At 36.8% G+C, this 26,596-nt stretch overlaps 1 protein-coding gene across 3 annotated transcripts in view; it reads right to left on the bottom strand.

The window, feature by feature from the left end:
* PTPRQ (protein tyrosine phosphatase, receptor type Q) overlaps positions 1–26,596 on the bottom strand; it is a 198,853-nt gene that overhangs the window by 34,224 nt on the left and 138,033 nt on the right. For all 3 annotated transcript variants that reach the window (XM_018552932.1, XM_018552933.1, XM_018552931.1), the window contains 4 exons: positions 23,400–23,610; positions 21,864–21,937; positions 17,700–17,799; positions 16,832–16,960 (listed from right to left, as the gene is read on the bottom strand). In XM_018552932.1, coding sequence (XP_018408434.1) covers positions 16,832–16,960; positions 17,700–17,799; positions 21,864–21,937; positions 23,400–23,610 — 514 coding nt within the window. The remainder of the gene's footprint in view (positions 1–16,831; positions 16,961–17,699; positions 17,800–21,863; positions 21,938–23,399; positions 23,611–26,596) is intronic.

The following is a 26,596-nucleotide window of genomic DNA, read 5'->3' on the forward strand; positions in this document are numbered from 1 at the left end:
TATATATATATATATACCAAGAGTCTTTAGAGACTTACCATGGCCTTGGACTTGGAGAGCATTCTCTGGCTAACAAACACAGAACAAAATGAGTCCTCAGGGACTGGGTCACACAAGTCCAGCAGGGTCCAGGTAGGGCTTCATAGTGAAAATGGTAACAGACAAAAGATGCCCGTCCTCTTTGGACATTAGCAAAAAACTGAAGCATAATGGGGGTGGAAGGGCTTATACCTGACTGACTAGCGGCTTTTTATTTGCCAGTGTTCAATTCCTCTTGTAGGTGGCAATATAACCCAGTTGTCTCTGAATTACTACTACAGATCATGTGTCCTTTAACCTCTTGCCGTCCGCCCGTTAAGAAAAAACGGACGGACGGCTGACTCCTATCTGCGGGTTGCCGTCGCCAGACGGCATTTTTTTCCTGCTCGCGCGCGCCCCCTAGCGCACGCACACGGGCAGGAAAGACCCGCTTGTTACTACAGCCGTTTACGGCTGTTTCACATACAACCGATCAGCCGCTCTATAGCCGCCGATCGGTTGTATGGCGTGAATTTCGGAGGGCCCCCCCGCGCGATCGCGGGTGCCGCCATCTCCCCCCTCCTGACCCCTCACCTTTAATCCCGGGATCCGCTAGCCCATCTGCGGCCCAGGACCGGCTCGGGAGGGCGTCAGGAGGAGGAGGGAGGGTTTCAGCTCCTTGCTGTTCTCCCTCCGTAGTGTGAATGCAGAAGTGATGTGTATTACATCACTTCCGCATTCACCTGTCAGTCATCTGGCGAGAGAAGAAGCTGATAAAGCAGATCTCTGCTTTATCAGCTTCTTTTGGGGTCCATAGGTGATATTAGGGGTCCTAGAGACCCCTAATATCTCCATAAAGAGGACCTGTCAGTGTGCCTTTGCTATTATATAGGGGGTTGTTATCCCCCTATATAATAGCAATAACAATAAGTGCAAAAAAAAAAATATAAATAAAAAAAAAGAAAAGTAACACATAAAAAAATAAAATAAAATAAAAGCCACATATAAAAAAAGGGGAAAAAACCCCCCCAAAATGTTTAACTCCCCCACCCCCACGTTTACGCGCCTATAAACGTAAATACGCGTCCGGTGCCCCAGCGCGCAAAAATTACAATTGCGCTACACATGTTACATATCGCCGCGAACGTCGCAGTGAGAGCAATCATTTTAGGGCCATCAATCACTGATAACACTAAACTGATGAGCGGTAACAGCTTTTAAAGCGTCGCCTAGGGCCAATTTTGGGTATTATCGTTTTTTGAGGTTTCGCGCGCGCACGCAATTTTAAGGCTTGACATGTTTGGTGTCTTTTTACCCGACGTGACCCCGTCTTTTATATTTTACCAAAAAATTGGGTAATAATAAATGTTTTATCATTTAATATAGGGGAAACTGCTTTTTTTTTTTTTTTAAATTTCGGTAATTTTTCCTTAATATTGTAAAAAAATAAAAACCCCAGTGGTGAATAAATACCACCAAAAGAAAGCTCTATCTGTCCCCAAAAAAGGGTATAAAATTCATTTCAGTACAGCGCTGCATGACGGAATAAATGTCAGTCAAAGTACCGCAGCGCTGAATACTGAAAAATGGCCTGGATGGGAAGGGGGTTTAACACCGCGGATGTCAACTGGTTAATGAATGAAAAAGAAGTACTATATATAATCTATATTGTATACTTTTGTCAAAAAGAAAAAAAGGTAATACAGCTTTTGAAATTTTAATGCAAAACTGAAATTAAAATTAAAGCCAGCTGACCAAAAATAAAAATAACTAGAGAGAAACAGTCAAATAGGAAAAGTTAATCTTGCAAGCTTTTAAGTGTGCCACCATTGTGTATAGTGGTTTACTAATCCTGCTATTTTTTGTTGTATGTGATAGAAGAGGTGAAGAAGACCTTTAAAACATTTTTCTAAATATGCTGAATTTTAAAAGAATAGAAATTGAGGGGAAAGTGGCAAACTAACCAGTAGACATGTGCGCCGGCAAGATTTCTTTCCATTCGTTTTCTTTTGGATTTTTCGTTATTTCATTTTTCTGTATTCGGGTCCGAAAAGATAATTTGCTTTGGGATTCGGATGCATTCCGAATTTTCGTTAGCGGTAGCATAAACAAATTTTCATTATATATTGTCCTCAAAAAAATAATGCATGAGGTTCCCCCCCTTTCCAATTGATACCAGACCCTTAAGGTCTGGTAGGAATGTTAGGAGGGACCTCCCCAAGTTAAACATTTTAAAATGTACATGGAGTTCCCCCCAAAAGTCATACTTTAGATCTGGTAAAAAAATTAAAAAATGGGGAAGGTGGGTCGGGTGGGGGCACGCAGATGTTACCACTCCCCATTTGAATGAGCAAGGGGCACTTGTACCTCTACTCATTTACTAAAGGGTTATAACAAATAATGAAATAAAGAAACAACACATTTTGAAAAATGGCACTTTGTCTAATGTCTGTTTGCTGCAACAAAATTTTGCACATACTACCGCTAATGAAAATTGCATTCTTTGTTTAACTGGATGCTTCACACAATATAACTTCACTCGGGAAAGAAATTTGGATGCATTCGAAATTTTCATAAATTGGTATTCATTTGCATTCATTATTTCTGTCATTTGAAAATTCGGACGCAATCCGAATGTTCGAATTTCTGAAAATTTGTCAGAAAAAAGAATCGTTTAGAAACGAATTGCACATGTCTACTAACCAGTTTGAACCTTTATACACACCTTAGTGGCACACCAGTAACATTCTAGAATACTGACCAGATAACTATACTAAAGGATTACAAGCGTTGATTTAGCTAAGTGAATTTTCAGTTAGTTTAGAAATTGAGGTGAAACTATGCTGACTTCAATCATCAAATCATGTGCAATCAAGTGAAATTTCACTTTGCAAAGTGAACATGCCATACTCCTTAATACATTAGCCCCACTGCATACTCATGGATCTATGGCATTAGAGTACAAGGTGCATCTGTGGGATATGTATTGCTCATAATCTGACCTCTAAAAAGTACATTAGGCACCTAGAAACACCCACACACATCTTCCCGTATTTTCTAGATTCAGGAGCCTTAAAACTGAGATTACCCTAATATTTAAATACTGACTCCTTTATATAAGATTGATCCTGGGCTACCCTTCTATGTCCCACACCCCACCGTTAGTCAGCAAGACTGCTCATCATATACAGTGGCCGTTAGCAAGGTTTGACTGATGGGTGGGGGCATTCCAAGTGACACTTAATCGTAATAAAAATGATATTTGCATATCGGAGAGCACTATTTTTTGTTTCTGTGGTTTGCTTTAGAAGATGACCCCAAGGTACCTGTTATACTGTGCACAGGTCAGTTTATGAATTTAAAATTCCTACAGGTCCACTTCAACTGTAGTTTACTAACAGTACAAAATACACAGCCCCTTGATGAGCTTTAAAACTTGACACTACTGAATAATTACATTTTTGTATTTTTATTGGTTAATACGCATATCAGTGTTGTTTCCAGGAAACAGGTGTGCTCATGTAATAGTGCAGTACCAACTGCAAATAGCATAGGTGTGCAGTAGCTCTCGGCATCTAACAGATACATCTGAGCTTTTTTCCAAACTTTGTTATGATTTCATCACAAAATATATATAAATATAACTTAGAGGGTTATTCACTAAAGGGTGAAGAGTTTGGAGGAGGCAGGAGAAGTGAACAATGTAGGACAACATAGCTGGACTGAAAAGTGAGCTGAATTCGAGAATTTTTCCAAATCAGCTATATTGTCCTAGATTGTTCACTTCTCCTGCCTTCTCCAAACTATTCACCTTTTTGTGAATAACTATGTAAGTGTTCCGTTAAATTAAGTTATCTCGACAATTAATACCTTAAGTGAAAAAATATTGAAAGATTTTGTGAATAGGATATATCTCCAAAATGTTATGCCATTTACTACATTTCAAAATCCAGTATAATATCCAATATAAAAAATCCAAAATCCAATATAATGAGGCAGGCTGAGGCGGTTGCTTCAGTCAGTATCTCATTGGGGGGGGGCGACCGGGTGGTGGTGGGAGGTGCGGCAGTGGGGTGGCCACAGCTCGTAGGTTGTTAAAAGCATTAAGTAACCTGTGAAGCTCAGTGCGGCTTCCCGCCCAGCTCACTGACATCACTGGTTGCCAGGAGCTGAGCTGGATGCACTTGCTGGTTAAGTCACAATGCTACCATTTTATATCTAAATAGTTCTTGTGATTTCAGGCACATCACTGATTTTCTGAACCAAAATCTTAAAACGTAAAAAATCTCGAAACACAAAACAAAGGGCCTGCGAGTCAATATACAATGTAACCCTTTAAATCTCATTGAAATTGTCCTGTCAGATATTATTGTTCTATCTTTCTCCAGTAATAGGTACACATGAATGTGTGAGTTGCTGCCATACATTGCTTTAATGTTTACACAATCAGGCATAAGTGAAGAGCAAAGTGGAATATAATTTATGTTTTCCAGTACATTTATAAGCTTAGTGCATGAATATCCAAGCTTCTGAGGTGAATATCTAATGCACATTCATATAGAATTCTAAACATAATGCTTGGTGTTTAGAAAAGTCCTAATTAACCTACATGTCCTGAGATTTTGTATATTGCACGTGTCTATCTATTGCATGTTTTCTCTTGTGAGAATACCTCTAAAGAAGAACTGAGATCTAAGATATGTAATAGTAATGGTGTAACACTTTATATGTATTTTTTGAGCTTACTTCTTTATTTACTAAGGAGCAGAGATGTGAGTCATTCCTGCTAACAGCAGATAGTAATGACAGTTTTTATCACTGCCTCCTGTAAATGTCATAGTGGTTCAGAGCTGTGCACTAGAAGCAACATTATAGTAAATGGGTTCAATGGGCTTAGGGGAAGTAAAAGCGCTTTACTAAGCAGACTGTTGGCAAATGCATCAAATGTCTTTTTAAACATTGCTGTGAGTAAAGAGAGACAAATGTGTTTGAAGTGGCATATTCAATTATTAGATGTCTGTATATTTTAAGGGGTTCATAAAAGCGAAAGTGCAGATCATCAGAAATTAGGTATGGGTTGGCTATCATGGGCTTGCAGAGTATCCCTGGGAGTCATAAGGTTTGTGAATGACGAACATTTGACAAACTTTGCAGGTTCACCACCAAAAACAAGGAACAACTTATAATGCAGTGAATAGCCTTTTTCTCGGTCAGCTGATGCACAGGAGCCAATCATTTGAAGAAATGTATAAGGGTGGGCTCACAGCAGCCATATTATCAGTGTTTGTTGGAACTGTTAGAGAAAGCTGACAACTCTGTGTAATGAGAAATACGATTCATTTATTTATTTATTTATTTATTTTATTTTGGCATTGGTACATTTTCCCCATGGAAAAGCACAACTTCTGATGTATTTTGTTTGACAATAGTTTGCCTATTAGCCTGAGGCAGAATTGAAAACAAAATGCAGATAGACTTCAATCAGGTTTGCAATATGTTTGCAAACTGAACCCAGGCAGATTTACTAATTGGTACAATTCATAAGAACCAAAAACTTCATAAACTTCTAATTACTTAGATGAATATTTGCATTATTACTGTAGAATTTGTGGAATATTAATGGAACATTTATATATTTTTAGGGTTATATCTGAAGATCAGTTTATTGAATAGCACCCCTGTACTCTCCATACAGACAGTGGCAACGCTACATGCATGGAAGCTGACACATGTTTTTAATTTATGATTGTTTTTGGAACTAATGTTGCATATGTAGGCGCACAATTTACATATGAATTGTGGTTTTTCATATGCTAAAACATAATCTGCAGTATATCTGTTGTGTATATTCACCACTCTAAAGAAGTGGATCTTTGTGTCTAAGAAATGCATAGAGAGCAAAGAGTATTGTCTTCCCATCATTTATTACTATAAATACTACTGCCTACAATGATAATTATATAATACATAAGTAATGTGTAATTTATGCCTACATTAGGATATATGGTGGAATGTAAACTGGGGTGTTATTTAATACACTTTACAAAAAGTATCATCAGAATATTGTTTTTCACTTTTGTTCAATAAAATTAAAATATGATTTTACTGTGATAAAGTTTTATTGACCTTTACTGGTACCTGCAAAGTCCCCCGTCTATCACAAGTATTAGGAATGTTGGTACCTTTCTACATTCTACATTTTATACCTATAATTTTTGGTATTGTTAAAAATCTCAACAGTGGGTTCAATTGTCAGCCATATTGTCAGTGTTTGTTGTAGCTGTTAGGGAGCACTAACAATTCTGTGTAGGGAGAGAGTTTTTTTTTTTCGTTTATATTTTTTATTTTCATAAATCTGCTTGGCTTTCATACTGACCTTCTGGCTTTAATATTTTAGACTTCTATCTTTCCTGATCCTCATGCTTGTTCTGGGTCCCTGACTCTGAAACCAGTAGTCCTGCATAAGAACCAGGCAACTACATTTTAAGGAGAAGGTCAGCAATCCCCATCATTCAGAAATGTGCACTTTAACCCTTTCGCTGCCAAGGACGTATGGCGTACGGAGCTACAAAAGTGCTTCCAGCTGGCCAGCTCAGTATGCCGTACGGACCTTGCATTTACAGTTCTACTATAAGCTGATGGTCGCTTTAGCGACCATCAGCTTATAGTAAAACTGTTCAGCAGACTGTCCCCTTTAAATTAATAGCTGTCATCAGCGGCTCACAAGCCGCTGATGACCGCTAATTTTAAAAATACCGGGAAAAAATTGCAGAAAATTCAAAAATGGCTTGGCCAGCTGATTTGAAAAATGTTCCGGAGGGCTTGGCAGCGAAAGGGTTAAAGTAAATCTTACCTGGTCTAAAGTGTTTTGTTAAAATCTGAAAATGTAGTAACAGTACTGAAGTTCAGGGACCTAAGCCCTGGTTGTACATTCACTTCTACTAAACTTGAAATTAAGCCTTGCCCCTTTCTGGCATCCAATCCCTATACCCTGCTCTTGAACTGTCAAATGCCAGAGCACTGACTGTCCACTAAAGTTCTGACGTTTAACAGCTGAATGGCAGTGCCAGTGCTTAAAACTGAACTCTAATGCAAGGGTTAAATGCTCATATTTGTCTAGGGGGAACAGAAAAAAAACCAATTATACTTATCTGATTCCTTGCTTCTGCAGGCTTCCTCCTGGCTGCAGAAATGGTCCCCTGAAGCAACTTCTATTCTCAAATCCCGATGTCATCTTGTACATTGCAGGACACTAGTCCTGCATTATAAGTGAGGACATTGAGGCTCATCCAGAACCCAGAGGACTGGAGAGTGGAGAAAAGAACCTGCTGTCATTGGAGCAAGGGATAAGGTAAGTATAATTGCTTTTTCTGTCCCCCCTACACTAAAACCTGTTTCTGCGACCTGGGTCTAGAATCCAAGGAAACCTCACCGAAATTGATTTAAAGACTAACACAGGTATTTCAGCACTGTTGTTATGTTTTAGGTGGGTCAGATTTACTGTAAAGCCCTTAATTCTTTAAATGTGAACTGAAACAAAGCTTCCTTGCTGAGCAATATCCGTGGCTCTGGCTCAGGTTATTGGTAAATACCGCTTCAGTTTTATGGACATTTTGAAAGGCAGCTAAACACAAATTCTTTGTTATATCTGGTCCACCACTTGTAAAATGTTGGCAGCACCAAGTTAAGCAATTTTCTACAGTCTATGTAAGATATACACACGACTGCTAACGGATTGCTGCCTTTCTTTCCTTTTATATATAATTTGACATCTAACACCCTGTCTAAGTAACCTTTACCTCTGTACTCATAGACTAACAAATGTGCCTGCAATGGGAACACTTTTTTATTTCCATGTCAACCATAAAAATCTAATTTATGGATACATGTGGCCAAATACTACATTTTGCTAGCTTAAAGTGTATCAAGCTTTTTATATTTAAATACTATGAATTTGTTTTAACTCTGGATATCCTTTGCCTGATATACAATTTCATGTCTGGGTTTTTAGTCTAGAAAAGGTCTTATTTCACTCGTATTACAATTCACACATCCTTTGAATAACCTTAAATCTCTGCTGCCAGAACTGATGAATGTCACAGTGTCATATAAAATAGAAAATTGATTATTAAACTGAGAACATTAAAATGGTATATGAACTTAAAGGGAAATATAATTTATATGACATCATGAGGTCAGTTGTTGAAGTTTTGGGCCATGGAAGATTTTCTTATTTGAACATTTATTGCTCATCATTTTGCAATTGTAAACTGATGTGTCTGGTGAATGACATTTTAAAAGGTCATGAAATGACACACATAGATTAAGCTAGAAGACGTGGACATAATCATAGAAACACCTAACTATATATTACTATTTTGCAATTGTAATATGCAAAAAATTTGGTAAGGAGTGTGGCCTCCCATTGCTTTTTTAGAACAGCTACAAGTTTAAACCTAACCCAACCCCCTTACATATGGTGACTGAGTTCTTTATTTAGCCTTTTTTTTCCTTTATTTTCAACTGGTGATCTGGCCAGTAGCACACTTCATATCTTATGGTGGCTACACTAACTCCTCCACTGTATTTATGGAGGAGCAATGTAGCCACCATTTGACATAAACCCATGGAGAGGATAGTGTTAGATGGATTAGTAGATTTAGATTGACTTTACATAGGCTAATACTTTACAAACTGTTTTTTCATGGGGGGATAAAAGTTTCACCTTTAATGGTTGACCATTATGAGCACTCCAGTCAGTGTTAAATGGTTTGCCTAAACACTCTAGCTGCAACTTTTGCTGGATAGCTTGGTCTGATAAAGCAAGCTGTAAAATAACAAATTTACTGGAAGGATCAACAGGTAACAAAAATCTGTTACGGGGGAACTACAGGAGAAAAACATATGTTGTGTTGAAGCTAATGACACACTGCATCACATATGTAATTTTCTTTTGTCCATATTCATAAAATGTTAGTCCTAATCTGTATATAGTGAAACATCGTGTCATTTTTCAAGAAAGAAAACCTGCTATGTTTTAAAAGATGAAGAAGGCATATATCTACTTCATGTTCTGCACACTGAACTTCCCACAAAGGACCGATTGTCTTTAAATCTGGGAAACCCATTGAAAACATTTAACTTTGTCCTGATAGCCATGAAACAACCGTTTAATACTTTAGCAGTATGTATGGGGGCATTAGCATGCTGGAATATAGGAATATCACAAAGGACTAGTTCTTGCACCAAAAAGTCCACCTGGTCCTGTAAAGTAAACTAATTTTCCCTGGCCATTATACAACCATGCAGATCAATCATCAGACCTGATGACTCATGAGATGGCTGGCCATACTGTTACAGATACCCCCATGATGTCCAACAGGTGGCAAAAGACCTTATAGGTTTAGACATCCTTTGGCTGACTCCAGTGTAAACTCATCAAGATGTAGAAAATAGGAAGAATGATGACTGAGCAGCCCATATTATTTTTTTGTGTCAAGTGTTGTGCGCTATATGCTATCTTTGTAAAGCTCATGATCGGGGGTTCATCCATACCACATGCAATTTTATTTCTTTTTCTGTGGAACTGGGGGCATACCTTATGCATGTGTTGCAATGCATCTTAAATATATCCTTCATGCTGCAGTTTTGGGTATATTCACCTGCAGATTCCTATTCCAACTAAAAAGATGACCTTTGAAATTGCATGAAAAGGCATCTAAATTACATAGCAACAGTTCGAGGCGAGCTCTTTTAAGTTCAAGGCTCACTTCTATTCCTGCGGCAACAGAGCCGGTAAACTCTTAGCAACATAGCAACGTGTGTTAAATGAAATGTGATACTGCATGCAATTTTGTTACCCTGGAGTGACTGAGCCTTAACAGTTTTAGTTAAGTCAGACATCAGATGTCAGATTCATTTTGGATGCTTTTTTAGCATTTACCAACAAAACCCCCTCGATTCCACTAACCTAATTAAATGTAGAACCCTCCCTACCCATCTGCTTACTTGCCTCTTCATGGCAGTGGCAGTGTTCAATACCTGAAACCTTTATTGGAACTGGCCGCAAAGGTACAGGGAGTCCCTACAGACATGAATGGGGCTATACCGCTAGTGTCTCCAGTGGGTACATCCCCATTTAATTCTATGAGTTCTTATTGTGCAAGCATGGACAGTAATATTGAATAGTTTAGGTAAAAGGTAAGAACCAGAGGAGCACACCATTGTCATGGATAGATAATTGAGTATCTGGGTGGGGGGTTCTAGGTTGGGTGAGGTTATGCGGCTAGCAAGGGTGGGCGAACAGGTTTTTGTTGAAAACTAAACTTGTTAATTAAGTTGTCAGCTCTCCCTGTCAGTGAGCATTACATTCTGATTACTGTTCTGTAGATTGTCTGGGTGTGGAACATGCTAATGCTATCAATATTTCGGTTCCCCCTAACAGTTGATTGAAATGAACTGATTTAGAATTTTTGGGGAATTCAAAGCCTTCAGCCTATTTTATAGGTGACACGTACTGCTAATTGGCAAACAATCTGATATTACTCATCTTTGCCACTGTGTGTGTAATTGTTATTTAGTTAACTCTAAGTTAAACTTCATTTTCAGTAGATGTTTTTGCTATTTTTTCTACCCCCTGTAACTTCAATCATATGCTTCTTCTTCCTGGGAAGATAGATGTATTTTCCATCCCTGCCACACAATACAATAGCTGATTGTGACTGGTCACACTGGAGTGCAAATTAGGCATGGCAAACTGAAACACTAGCCAGTGTCAGACTAGCCTATGTTGTACTAAACACAAAAGGATACTTAAGTTGCTACATGGACCTTTCTGAGCTGTACCCACAAAATGGTACTTTGAGGAGATAGATAAGAGGCTTAAGAAATGGCTGATGTATTATAAAAACACAATTTCAATATTCTTTTTAATTATTTACAACTGTTTTGTGATCTGTTGGAAAGTTTTTATATGTATAATATGGTTTTCTGTAAGCTCTACAGTATATACTTTTAAATAAATAATCAAATGTTATGCAAATAGCATTATTAAAAAAAATTCAACCTATATGACTAGATAGTTTTAAGAAATAAGTCCACTAAAATTTTTTTACCTAGCTGATTAAAATGTGTGAGCTTGCTGTTAATTTTACTACAAGTAGAATTTTGCCAGCTCACTACATTTACTCTACAATACCATAATTTTCTTAGTGAGGAACATGCTTCAGAATTTGCAGCAATATTCTCATTTTACTTCACTGCACCATAGTATGGGTACAACTGTGCAATCTAATGGGGAAAATATATTTATTTTTCTGTATAAAATGAAGAAAAATGTGTTGCCCCTAAACTTCAGAAATATGATTTGGATACATGTGGGTGTGTATAATGTCTTTTCTGAAAAGCATAAGGATTTCAAACAAGCGTATTAGAATAACAGTGCTAAGGGGTGTTAGTACAATTTTCCAACGACAAACAAGCACCTTGTTAGCTGGATATCCATTTCCTTATTTTTAAACAGCAGTGAAATGATAGAGCGACCTGTACATCCTGCAAGTGGGGTGTTTTAATAAACATCATCTGATGAAAGATGTCTCCTGACTGTGGTTATGATAATGAGACAATAGCCTTTGCAGATCTGAGCCTTGCCATACATACAGCTGACACAGATGTCTTATATACTGATATATGTGGAAACCTGAGTCTGAAATTGAAATGTTTGGTGATGCTAAGATCCATTACATAATTTTAAGACAACTTGTTATGTTATCAAGTACGTTTATTTTAAAATCTCATTCAGAAGGAGATTTGGGCTCTTAAAATAAATGATAACTTGGAACTGCGCTACTTAATTTTTATATAAAGAAGAAATGGTTATAATCTCTATCAGGTTTTTTTTGTTGCCTGTTTCCCACTGGTGAGCTTTCCCTTGACTTTCTGCCCTGAAAATGTAATAGGAAATAAAAAGAACAGAATTTCTATCTCAGACAGTTATCACAGGAACAGGTGACCCCACTGGAGGATTTTCACTCAGCTCTTTTTCTGATAACTACTAAAATGTTTGCTTTGTAATTGTTTTGGTAACAATAGTCGTCAGGATGCATAGAGGGGTGAATCTCCCCAGCGGGAACACGGGCAGCATTAAAAATTGGACAAAGGGTCTAATCCTTCCCTACTCTATTTAGTAGTAAAAAAATGCCTTTACGTATACTTTAAAGAGTCAATTCAAACAAAAATGATGTTTTAGCTATTGTCAGTCCTTATTTTCTTGTATGTCTTAGATAGTCCGGCAGTAAGTTCTCCTTGCAAAAAATCCCTGACTCTGTTGCTGTCCACCTGAGAGTTTTCGGTGTGTCCCCCCCAGCTTAGCTTTGTCCCTCCTGTTTCCTTTTCATAATATCAAATTAATAAATCATGCAGAGTTAGGCTTTAAAAAATATAAAAAAATTGTTACTTCCATTTTTAAGTGATTTTTACTTGGTTAGAAATCCTAATTAGCGCCACCCATGTAATGTTAAGGAGGGGGGTGGGAAGTTATGTTTACTCTAATTCACCCTGTCTGTACTGTGTTGGCAGATTTAATTATCAGTTGTAAACTAGTTTCAAACATGGTCTGTACTAACAAAGGGTTAAAGACTTACAGGGTTATTCACGAAGGAGCGGAAGGATCCAGGCGTAGCTTCGGCTGATCATTCGGCTCTCTTTGGCCGCCGGAGCCCTTCGGTTCTGTCGAACTGAAGTGCTTCTGTATGGGCTATACACTATAGCCCGTACAGCAGCCGAAGGTGGCCGAGCTGCAGGCATATGCTTCGGCTCGACTGAGCCGAAGTGACAGCCAAAGCAGGGCGAACGGGTTAGCCCCGCAAATGACAGCTGGGTGGAGTCAGCTGTGATCTCATGGTTGGCTCTGCCCAGTTGTAATGACAGATCAGCTTCCCCAAATGACTTATGGATGCTGATCTGTCATTAAACAATAACAACTTTTTTATTGTTATTTTTCTTTTTAAAATATCTTTATTTATTTTTTACTTTTATTATTTTCTTTACATTTTAAAAATATTTTTCAACTTTTTTTAACTCTTTTCACTGATTTTCTATTCTGCTTGGTACCACGGAGGTACCAAGCAGAATAGCCGAGCCGAATGCCGCTCGGCTCACTATGAGAATAGGGGTGAACCGTAGCGAGTGAGCTGCTGAAGCTTTGGCTCAGCCGATCCAGATGTTGGACCGGTTAAGTCGAAGTCCTTCTGCACTTCAGCTCAGCTGAAGGCAGCCTATGTATGGCTGATTTCTGCCGATGTATGGCTGAAATCAGCCATATTGAGCCGTAGTGAATAGCCGAACGTTGTTTGGCTCACTTTACTTCGGCTGGGTTATTCACTCAGCTGCCTTCGGCATCTTTGTGAATTACCTCCTTAGAAGCAGTGTATATTAATAAGAAGCAGTGCATTCTGTCCCTCAGTTTGTCCCTTTTTCACTTTTTCAAAAGCAGCGTGGAATCTGTACAAAGACCTTCATCAAAGAAACATCTAAAAGGAAAAAAATGTTTGTTTTTTTAAATAGAATTTAGTTATCCTGTATGAATAATAAACATATAATGGGGTTTTCTCAAATTTAACTGAAAAAGGGGAAATACACTTTTACAGGTTTTACTGAAAAAAAAAAAAACATATTGGCATATTAATGCGAATACGACGAACCTTTACATAAAATACACAATGAACAAATCCTTTGTAGGATACCACCTGGACTTCCTGCCCATGTCCTTACAGGCCACAACATTTATACAGTAGTTGTGAAAGTATACTATTACGGGTACCACACATGTAATACATAAGTAAGGTAACACAAAAGATAATTGTTTAAAAAAGCATAGTATATGGTTAATGCTCATTTGCATGAAACATGTGTAGTTTGTAGCCCAATTTAAACATGAATAAAGTGTTTTTTTATTCATTAAAGTTATGATAACACAATGTATGGTGGTGGTGGTCATTTAACCATATACTACCAACAAGAAAGTCTTGTGTTCCCATCTGGGCTCGGAGGTCAGTTACAAATAGTTGATGGAAATACAAGACCATTTGGATATTGTGGACATAAGAGCACACAACCAATCCATTATTGACTTACTGAATGACATATATGTCCTTGCGTCTAAAGAAAAATGATGAATATCTGGAAGTAAAGATTTATTAATGATTATAAAAAAAGTATTGGATGTACATTAAATTATAGTAAAATGCATTTATCTTTTTTTTAACATATGTTCATGTATTTTTCTGAATACCCATAGTTTCTTGCTTATTGCAGTTATATTTAAAAATGGGGTAAGCATATTTTTCTTTAAATGACAGTGTAGCTCTGCAGACACAACTAGGACTAATCACAAGCAGTGCTTAACATTGGCAGCATATTTTGCTTTAATTGAACTGCTTATAGTCAACCAATGTGTGAAAGAGTGTCTTCTGAGGTCCTTATCTAGATCTCAGGATTTTTGGAAGCCCTCTGAATTTCAGGGGCTGCAGGTTGAGATAGCACAAGCAATATGTGTATTTCCTGCCTGCTGCTGCCTGCTAAGGAAGCTCAGTCTCTTGCCAGCCAGCTGCCAGCTTGACCCCTGGTGACACTGCCTACACAAGATAGGACAAAACGAGATATATGCATCTGTACAGTGACTACATGGTGCACACTAGTGGCAGGTAAGGTAGTACATGGGGAAATATATGCCAGGAATGGAACAAAATTTGTGAGGGTGGAATAGAGTTTGACATTTTTGACTTTCGTGCTAGATTGCCACTGGTCAGAACAGTGCATCTGTCCATAATGAGAAGCACTTTTTAATCCAATTCATGAAACCCATTACATTGAACTGTGCCTTGCAAAGTAAATCTAATGATTGGAATCAGCTGTTAGACAGACAGACAGACAGGCAGACAGACAGACAGACAGACAGATAGACAGACAGACAGACAGACAGACAGACAGACAGACAGACAGACAGATAGATAGATAGATAGATAGATAGATAGATAGATAGATAGATAGATGACAGTGGGAAGAAAGGTATATCACTTCAGCTTCTAGACCTATAAAGGAGACAGTAAAATAAAGATGGCTTACTTAACTAAAATACTAAAGGCCAACAGGTTCTGCAGGAATCATGTCTGAAATTTTCATCTCAAAAACACAATGGGTAATGACTTGACTGCTGTATAGCAGACAGATACACTGCTGCTGCAAGCACTATGATTAAGCCAAACTTCCAGGTATGAAGAATATGTGATTGCTTTCTCCCCCATTTCCCAATGCAATACAGGGTACCTGAAAGACCTATCACTAGGTCCGAGCCCTGCTACATTAGAGATGTGAAAATTAAGGCGTTTCTCTGCATATGTACATCTCGACTTTTACAAAAGGCATTATGTGCAACTTTAAGAGCACTAAAGGCAGATTGGCAGCACATGGTAGTACTAAACATAATATGTAGCAACGGAAAGGTGGTTGCCTTGCAGCTGTGAAGTTGCTTTTCATTTTATGACTTTGCAATAAGTTTATTTTAAGTTAGACAATTAGGTTAAACAAGGTAGTATATGTGACAAGTGTTTATTGATAGTGATGCATGTACAGATGCATCTCAATGACATCTATATTATTCACTGTATAATAAGTTAAATATTTCAAAACCTAAAATAAGGCTAAAATAAAGTGTCATCAACAGCAACAGCAAAGTGTGGTTTTGTATGTTTAAACCACAATAATGGAAAACACTTAACATCCCACCAAGTTCTTGTTCTTGTAAGTGTGCAGAGTGTCATTCCTCATCATTAACCCCGCTTAGTCAGATCTATTAGAAGTCAATGATTCAGCACCTTGGGGCAGTAGAAATGACCTTGTCAATAGGTGGTCATGAAGCAGGACTAATATGCAAAGTTGAAAGTTCTTTCAGAGCGTTTAATGTGTCACCTAATACTTTTTAAAGCTTATTGGCAAGAATAAACATTTATTAGCATCATCTTAGAAGTCTCCTCATGTAGTATGTAGGCACTATATAGCATGTCCGTGTGTAAAATAGAAAAGATTCATTAGATGTTAACATTAGTTAAGTCTTAGAATGAGCCTTTACACAGTGTTCAACCCATAATTAGTCTATGTTCCAAATGATTTGTTTTATGCTGTAGGTTTAGGTCTGATTGTAAAATACTACTCACCTCCACAGCCAAATTTGTTGCACATCTACCCACAACACTTAATGTTGCAGTATGTCTTTGTGCTGCATCCATTGACTTCAGTTACCAATTCTCCAAAATCAAAACTCACAGCAGTAACTGTGAATTTACTGGAGGATCTTCAAAGTACAGCTACATTGTAAGTATAATCTTACACCAAAATGTGCATAACTTATCATAAAAAAGATTAATACTTATTAGCTGATGTTTATTTTAAGGGTATTTTGTATTTCTTTTTTTGTTTTTTGTCAGTCAGACATGTTGCCTAGTTACCACTTTGTATCCAAATGGAGAAGCCTATAAATTAGCATTAGATTGGCACAAATCATATTTTAATCAAAAAGAATTTAGAGTGGGGATCAATGGAAGTTCAATATTTGTCAAAAAAGCGGTTAAAGGAAAGAGGACGATACCTCTTAATTGTAAATCTGAGTGTCTGAAACACACAGGTCAGCCTTTGAAAGAGGATATCGCTGACCTGTATAAATAAGAGCAAGACAAACACTTCCAAACAAGTAAAGGTCATGGTGGGGTCATGGCTGATGACCTTTTGGACTACTGTTTTGTCAAATGAGTATGCTTACCGTGTTAATCTCTCATCCTTAAGCTCCAAGTCTGCCACTGTGATGAACTGGTCAAGCTTAAATTTTGTGTCAATTATTTCAGCATCTCGTGGAGAATATGTACCACCTTCTTTTTGTTTCTGTCGAATTCTTAAGAAAAATGTCAAACATACGCAATTAGTTTGCTGGAGTTTTCTGAAAATATATTGCTAATGAGACATCACTCTGGCTACGACTGGCACACATGAGTGTACTGGTAACAGTATTTCTTGATATTTAACGCATGTGTGTCACAACCTATTTTATATATTCAATCTTTATTTGCCATACTATGAATTATTCAGCAAACAATAGAATTAATTCAAAACATGTTTCAGCAACTTTGACCAATTTAGTTGCGCTGGAAAAACTATGTGAAAACACCAGCTGCAACAATGTGTATAACCGTGATCAATGTGAGCAATTATGTTGCGCTTAGTAGTGAGCAATGTTCTTACTGTGTCTTCTTGCTATTTATATTCAAGTGGAAAAAAAATTGATGGATAAATGAATAAATGAGTGAATAAAGATTCATAAATTAGTGTAAAATATGTATAATAAATAAATAACATGTCTGTTCTTTTTATAGTTACACAATCTACTTTATACAAATATATCAGCCTTCATATATCTTAACATCCATTAAATCATATGTTCATTGCTTTCTAACTTTTGTTGTAGAAGCAACAGTGGGGAGATTCACAGAACACTAACTATATTTCATTCTGTGTTTATAACTGATACAACAACATTTAATTATCTAACTATAACAGAATAAAAATACCTGTAAAAGGTAAAGGAGTTACAAGGTGATACCTTACTCAATATTCAATAGTGAAGAGTATCTTACCTTGCAAAAGCATAGATGGCAGCTACAAGAAGGATTACAGAAAGTATACACAGGGTGACAGATAAGATAATTTCTACAGCTCGTTCTGATAGTCCGTCAGCTGAAAAAATGTGGAAATTAAATTTAGATATAAATCTGTTTTGTAGCCAAGTGACCACAGTTCTTACATACAGAATTTATCTCAACAGGAAATGAAAACCAAATGTTTATCAAGTAGTATTGCCTGTGTTCCAAAGATAGAGATACCTTTCTATCTCAATGCCATAAAATACTAGGTGGATGTGTAGTCAATTTGTAGTCTAGTAGCATGTGTATGACACTTGTTTTTTAAGGACACAATAGGATTTTTATTAATAAATACAGCCAGGCCAGTAGCCCTTCCTTGTGTTGTGTGTTTGTAAAGGTTGGTGTTAAGGTTGTTGGCTCCCATAGATGCCACAACACATGTCTGATTTAACCATGAATGGACAATGATCATATATTGTCTATGAGTTTATACCAAACAGACATGGAGTTTGCTGATTGCTAATTGGCTAAATTAAGATTTATTAGCTAATTAAGAGGCATCTGCAAACTGAAACAGCAAAACTAAGATGAAGTAATATTTGAATTCCGGAAATACTAAGATGAAGTAATATTTGAATTTCCGAAAATACCAGAAATTAAGTCATAGAAGAACAAATGCTGTATTTTTATGTTGCACACTTGTATGTTTCTGCCTGTCTTGTGCATACAGTATGAACACTTAATAAATATAACATCTTTGTGATTAATGCAATAGAGAGCTTTTAATGCATGTGTGTGTAAAGGTCTTGTATATTTTAAGACGCATTGTACAATGATTGTGTTTACAGCCTTGGTTTAACATAGAAGATAATGGAGGCTTTATGCAAGTACTAACCTGCATCTTTACGCTGTACCTGCACTGTCATTTACATGCCAATGCATAGATGCATGCTTGTGTACAAAGGACCATAGAAGTGAACAATGTGATATTATACAACAAAAATAAAGGCTCTTTTAGTATTAAAACTATATTTGTTTATCCATTGTACCAGGTTAATTGTGTACTAAACTAATATATTACCTATAGCATTCCTATAAAAAAAATATTTATTTTTTTTATAAACAAGAAGAAAGATTAAGACGATGTACGGCTGATTGCAGCCGATATACGGCTGGAATCAGCCGCACAAACCTGAAGTGAATAGCCGAACAGCATTTGGCTCACTTCGCTTCGGGTCGGTTAGTCACTCGGCTGCCTACAGCGGCTTAGTGAATAGATCCCTAAATCAGTAAATAAAGAAACAAGGTAAAAAATTCAACCAGTATGACTCTTTTGCACTTAGCCTTAGAAAATACTAAAGTTAAGCTCATTGAGGTGAATTCATCAAAACTGGAGCAGACAAATCTGGAGCAGCTGCATGACAACCAATTAACTTTTTAAAGCTTAATTCTATAAACTAAATATATACAGTGGTTTGTTGCTATGGGCAACAGCTCAAGATTCTGTCTGCTCCAGTTTTGATAAATTTCCCCCACTGGCTAGTAATTTTATGGAAAACCAATTACAAGTAGGGAAAATGAAAATAATTGCGAGAAACTACTTATTGCCTTTTAAAGATAAGAAAATTATTTTTGCAATAAAGGTATCTGGCCTTTTCATTTCAAGAAATGTGATCCATGGGTAGTACTTTCTTTGCTGCTTTAAAAACTGAATAGGCTCAGCATTCACTGAAAATACTGCCTTTACATAGAATTCCTTTCTGATTTACTAGTAAAATGGTTGTAAAGCATATAATGAATACAACATTGACACTCCTTTCTTTACCGGCAAAGAGATTTAAAATCTTGTTACAACATCACTAAAATGTCTTTGATGTATTTAAAGCCTCTTAAAGCCTCCTAAAATTGCTTAAAATATACACTGTGGCTGATTTAGTAAAGGACTAACACAAGTTCACTTTGCAAAGTGATTTTTCTCTTAGCTTAGTGAATAGGGTAAAGCTGCACTGACTTCTATCATCAAATCCGGTACAAGCAAAAATCCAGATTGTTTCATTTTCCTTGCACATGATTTGGTATTCTTTGCAAAGTGATTTTTACCACATTTACTAAGAAAAGTAAAAATTCCCTTGCAAAGTGAACATGCGTTACTCCTTTAGTAAACCAGCATAGTTAAAACTACAGGGCAAAATGTGTTATAATAAATGAATGTGTCTTTAATGACTCAATTCATGGATTTTCTTCAGTGAAGTATCTTGTTAATTATTTATGTGTTATTTTTTTATCATTAAAAATTAGCATACACACTCACCCCCAAATTGTTTAAAAAAAGATTAAAATCTCCCATGATAACTCCATTGAGGACTCAAACATACAATACATACAAATATCAGTGCAAGTATAAAAAAAAAAAGGACTTCAGCGTCAGCTCCCACAAATGTTTCAGCTCACTTTCTCTTCAACATGCTGCAGCACAATGCTGAAGCTTTAGGCCCAATTCACACTAAACCCATAAGCTTCTGACAGATGTCAGCGGATGCCAACAGAAGGTAATCCGAAAAATGCTAATATTAATATATTGCACCATTATTTTTGATATATTCATGAGCACAGTGCTAAATTTATTTTGCTATTTATATCGGGGCATTATTATACATTTATAGCACAGCGGCTGTTTGGGAATATTAGTCAGCCCATAGCGTGGGTCCACGATTGATCAATTCAAAAAATATATGGGTGTGAAAGGGACCAGTTCACACTGCTACTTTGTGTTGCAGTGCACTGGAAAAAGTAGAGCATGCTCTACATTTGTTCAACACAACGTAAAACAATGCATCAAAAACAGATGTAAACGCAAGACAACGAAATGCAAGTAAAAAAAAAGTAATATGTCCACTCAGGACATGTTAATTAAAATAAAGATTGTCAAAAAATGTTTTTAAAAACAGCAACACAACACAATGCAGCAGATATCAACAGAGGTTTAAATTGCAAGTCAATGGACCTCCGTTGACTTATATTTTTGGTGAATTTTGATGAGAACAGGCCCTTACTGACATCTAACAATGCTTTCAATGTTCTTATATATATAACATGTAAAATAGATGAGCATGAAAGATGCTATCAATGTGTGTTTTAAATCTTTGTTTCCATGTACAGTTTGTAATTATAAATGTGCGTGGGGAAACCATATTTGTTTATTACGCACTTATAGGCTCCAGTTCCTGCTTTGCATTGCTACACAGTGTTTGTGCTTTACTACTCCTTCTCACAATTCAAGTCCATGAGTCACCTGAATAAATTCGTTTTACTGCCCTCTATAGTGTTGGCAGCCTATGGGCTTGTATTGAAGTGCAAATGTGTGCTTTCAATCGCATTCAGCTTGCTTTTGAGATACGTTTGAAGTGCTTCTGCATTCCATCAGAATCCTTGCATAGATGTATTTGACTTGCAGTTGACCTCCTTTCTTCTAACATGCATTTGACCTCCTTCCAAGGTGTTTCAAGCAGATTAGGGATGCTTTTCATTTCAATTGACTTGTATGGGGAGAAATGCAGTTCCGATGAAACATATGACCGTGTACACAGAGCTTGTGTCTGGGACATTTCAGAAGTTGTTTATTCCTGGTGCACTTCATGCAGATACAACTTATGAATCATGTAAATTTGAGATGCCAGCTTCTAAACTTGCAGACATTTGCAGAAAATTATTAATGTCCTATTTTATATGTGTGTGCTGAAAACAGCAGGATTTTGGCACAGTCAAAAGGTGTCCTAGGAGGATGATTATCATTGCACCCTATACAAAGTGTACCTAAACTGCTGCACACAGGAATTGGAGGACACACTAGTGAAACACCACAACTCCAATGTCATAAAAAAAACCTCATAGCTATTTGTTTTAAGAGTATGTTTCTCTGACATAAAACAACGGGGTTGATTTACTAAAGGTAAATAGGCTGTTCTCTTTTCAAGATAATTTTCCCTTGGCTCTGCTGACATCCATCATCCCATAATGCACAAGCTTTGCCTTTAGTAAATCAACCACAATAATTCAGTCCAGAACAGTATTTCATTTTGCTAGACACAACCTATACTACAGTATATCACATTTTCAAAGTTCAAATTAACATAGGTTCTGCCATCTATATAGTCTTACCTAATGTTTTGATAGGAATTGAATAGTTAGAGTCTGTATACTGTCCTTTAAAATTTGTAGCTCTAAATTTAAATCTATTGAAAAAAAGAAGCAGAATGTAAACATCATACAAAAAAAATAGTCTGCATTCTTATCAGCACTGCAGTAGCAGAAGTTACATTATACAAATATAAAATATTACTGTTGGTTATTTAACCCATTCAGCAACACAGCCCCTTAACCCCTTAGGAACAGAGCATGTATGTGTTTTGTTTTGGAGAGGTGTTGGTTTTGCACTTAATGTTTGACGATTTCAGTCTGTCATGGAATGGCCCTGACTTTCAACAACAACATACTGTATATCCATTTACAAATCTTAGGCCGAAGATGTTAGCTACAGCTGCATAAAGACATTGTTGATGCGAACTGTATATCATTGCAAATGCTGAATGCATAGAATGGCCAACATTGGCTGTATCTGTATATGGTTACATATGTAAAAGATCAGATTACTTTTACAGGAGACTGAGTAGGATCTGTATGTTTATGGTAACAAAAGCAGGACACTTGTTCAGCTGCTGGACTTTGCTGTTAGGGCACCCAAACACATGGTCTTCTGATAATTTGTAAATAACCAGTTAGCAGGGCAAGTTATAAGCTAGTAAAAGATTTGCAATCATGGTTGGAATTCTGACTACCATTGGTCTAATGTGCATTAAGCAGACAGGCTTAACTTAGTGAAACACTAGTTATTGTCCATGAAAAGTAATTATGTGTAATCAATTTTTCCACCAAGATTGGTTTTGAAAGGGGTCTCTGCATAGGCTGCAGTGCATCCAGTGGCATACAAACATTTTCCTGGGGGGTTCTGGGGCCGAAGCTAGCCGAAGGATCGGCCGAAGCTACGGCCAGATCCTTCAGCAGCTTTGTGAATAGACCCCATAGTATGTATAACTATATGTAGGTATTGCTACCTTTTTATTGACAGATTTTTGCACCACTACTCTGATATAGGATTTATATGTGCAACAGTATGATTACATGGCACACCCAATACAGTTGTTATGGGTGAAAAACTCTGTAACCCTGCTGATGTGGCTAGATAGGAAGCTATTAATAGGAAAACAATGAGATGGGGAAGTTCCCCAGGGATGTTTCACTGAAGAGGTGTTAAGTTATCAATCCTTCACTAATTCACATGCGGTGAAGCAACTATCAAAGACTGACTTTATTTACCAAAGCAGCTGCTTTTTAATGAGTGAGTCAATTAGCTCCTGTAGGCTGGTTATGCTATGCTCCTTGAAAGTCATTAAAATTACATTTAATGTATATACTGTACACTGTTGTCTTAATTTAATATAAAGCCCAGATCATCTATATATATCGCATATACCATAAGACAAACGTTCCGCATTGAGTCAATCGCTCAATTTAAGCAATCATGATAAATGGCAAGGCTTAGTATCCCAGGATGCCTTTAGACAAGCAAAAACATTGAAGACAACAGCATGTTTGTAAAAATAACATGTTACTGTATCATGTCTTTATAAAACATACATATACTGTTTCCTTGGCTTTAAGGGTCCATTACAGAATTCCTGTAACATGCAGGTATTGTCAGCTCCAATGACATATACTTCCTGCTTGCTGAAGAAACGGTTTGCCCCATCAGGACACGTTGGATTTGGAATGCCTTCATTTGTAAAATATGGTTTTGGTTTTTGGAAATAGGCTTCATGCCACTTGGTGATATTCCCATCATGTTGAGCTGTAATGTAAAGCACACAGGAATGTCAGATAAATTCATAAAACAAATAACTGAATGCACCAAGAGAATATTTTAATCTCATAGAACTATGTGACACGTGCTAAAACATTTTAAAGATTTCTCTCTACCGTGGATAAACCACCCTGGTGGTCTTAATGTTTTATAGTAGGCCAAGTTCCAAATGATAAAATCACAGCAATTACACTGCAGAAAATGCATATCACAACTCATGTGAATATCTTTTTTGTATACAATAAAGTATGTCATACACATAGATCTTTGAAGATTATAAATAGTTTTATTTTTTTTTTACAGCCAAAACGTTTTGTTCAGATGGTAAGAATTATAACTTCTGTGAGGTTTGTACTGATGTCTATGACCCCATTGTGAGAATTCAGTCTCTTTCTCCACTGGAGAGATTTTCAATCGCTGCCTTTCCCCATCAGGACAGGATGTGAGAGGAAATCCCATCAATGGGGTTTCAGGAAGCAATAAAAACCTGACTGTCCGAACCCTTCCCACCATGTTCAAAACAAAAAAAAAAAAGTTTGGTCCGGAGCTGGGCTGTAAATTTGAAAAATTTGAATAATTCACTATAATGCAGTCCTAGATTGTAGACTTCTCCTGCCTTCTCCAAAATCTTCACCCTTTTGTGACTTATTTAAGCCACATCCGTGCCCCAGCATTTTTCAGGTGGTGCAGTAGCAGTAGAATGATTTTTTAGACATATTTTACATGCATTACCACATATTCCTATGGACAGTTTGCATATTCTATTTGAAAGTATCGCAAAAAAAACCCACAGAAATATCAATGTAGCTAGAAGACAATATGATTCACCTGACACTTTTCCAAATTGAGAGATCAGTATCTCAATATTTGACACTTGTGATTGCTCAGTTTTCATAAGCAATCACATTTTCATAGATACCTTAAATTTTTTCTTTGTTTGCTTATTTTTGGTAGAAACTCCTGGCAAAGATGCAAATTTCTTAATGCATTGTAACAGATTATCTAAAAAGACCACTATAGAAGGGCATTTCCTTTTTACATTTTATTTTGCTCTTTAAATTCATATATATATATATATATATCTGACAAGGGTAAAGATTTTATTTTTTTCTCCGGCATACGAAAGACAGAGACGTTCAATTAAGGATACTATATTTAAATAAAAAAGGAGAATCAACAACAAAAGTAGATAGCACATTAGCTGCACATTTTTGACAACCCTGCAAATTTCTCAGATTCGTGATCATTTGGATAAAAATCAGTAGGGAGTTGAGTTCTCAGTTACAATTTATCACAAAACCGTGACCTGTATTCCTCAATGGTGATACAGAGGGCAAGTTTAAGTTTTTAGAGATTAACACATTTTTGCTTGTTTTTTTTAATTGCTAAGGGACTCTGATATTTCAGAATGATTTACAGGCTCCCAAGTGGTGCGCTCAGATTTTCTAGAGTATATTTATATGTCACGGCTTTGTGTTGCTGAATTTAGTCACAAATGTGCAGGGGAGGAAAGAAAAATGAAACAAAATAGGAAAAAACTGAGACTTTTTGCCTTCCGCTTACCCTGCTCCCAAGGGCGAGGGCTTACAAGTAGAAAAGGTACTATATATACAGAACTGCCAGTGTTTGCAATGGACTCCAATCACCCCAAATAACTAACTAACTGACTTTCTCTTCTGACTAGGAAGATTTATTTTATTAACACATACACGGTGATGGTTCCAATCGCATTTCAGGGAAGTACTGATCTTTAATTAAATCTGAGGTATTCTGGAATATCTTTATCATCAATTACAAGTACTACTGTGGCATGCAAATGCTTGTAATTTTTCAGCTGGCAGCTCTTGTAATACTACATTATTGCAAGCAAAGCTTGGATCAGTTGCAAAGTTCAGCAATGTATAGCCAGTTCTGGTTTTGCTTACTTTGTTCAGATTGAAAATATAATCACTTAACATGAACAAAAACATTTAAGGAAGATAATTTACTGACCCAAAGACATCATATTTATTTTGCTTCACTTTTTCACCTTCAAGGTCACTATCTCAATATTATTTTAGTACCAGGGCAATATAGCTGGGTGTCAGCTAATACAAGGTCAGGAGACTTCTAAACAGATAGATCCCTTCAATTGAAAATTAATAGAAGATTGTCAAACCGGACAGAAACCTAATACAATCCCAAAGTCAAGGCTAGGATGGGTCCATGAGAAGACTAATTCAGCTCACAATTAAGGATGGATTTCCTATTAAGCACATGCAGACACTGGGCCTGGGGCTTAAAGTATATGTAAATCTAATCACTAAAATCTGAAATAATCGTGAACATGATAATGCAATTTCAAAACTCGTTTTCTATATTATAAATATGAGGATTTCATTAATATAATGCCTGATATAATCAAAGCATGGAGGTCTTTGTTCAGGTACTTCCTGTTATAGGGTGACTGCACTCTGCTTTTGTCTCCCAATTGGGCTCCTGTGTTGTTACCCTGTCACACAGGGCTGATATACTAAAGGCAAATTAACTGTTTACTTTGCCAGGGAGTTTCCACTTATCTTGGTAAATGTGGTGAAAATTCACTTTTCATAGAATACCCAATCACGAGCAAGTATAATATAAAAAAAACCTGAATTTTTCTTGCATGATTGGATAATGGAAGTCAGCAAAGAGAAAATCCCCTTGCAAAGTGAACAGCCTTATGGCCTTTAGTAATTAAACCTATCAATGTATACATTGCCATATAGGTCACCCAACATCATTCCTTATTCATTGTTTCTAGTATCAAGCACAGGTTATAAAATTAAAGGGAAGTTAAAAGGCAGCCCAGAGAGCTTTCATTTAGTGCAAATACAATGTAGAAAATAGACAGGGCCCATAGGGGGCTATATCTGACCCTAATTTAAAATTGTCCCAGGTAAAACCAATGTAATTTTACCAGTGGAAGCATCAGCAATTATAATGATCTGAGTCA

Source organism: Nanorana parkeri, unplaced genomic scaffold (genome assembly GCF_000935625.1).
Source record: "Nanorana parkeri isolate BGI_ZX_2015 unplaced genomic scaffold, ASM93562v1 scaffold101, whole genome shotgun sequence".
NCBI classification, from domain to species: domain Eukaryota; kingdom Metazoa; phylum Chordata; class Amphibia; order Anura; family Dicroglossidae; genus Nanorana; species Nanorana parkeri.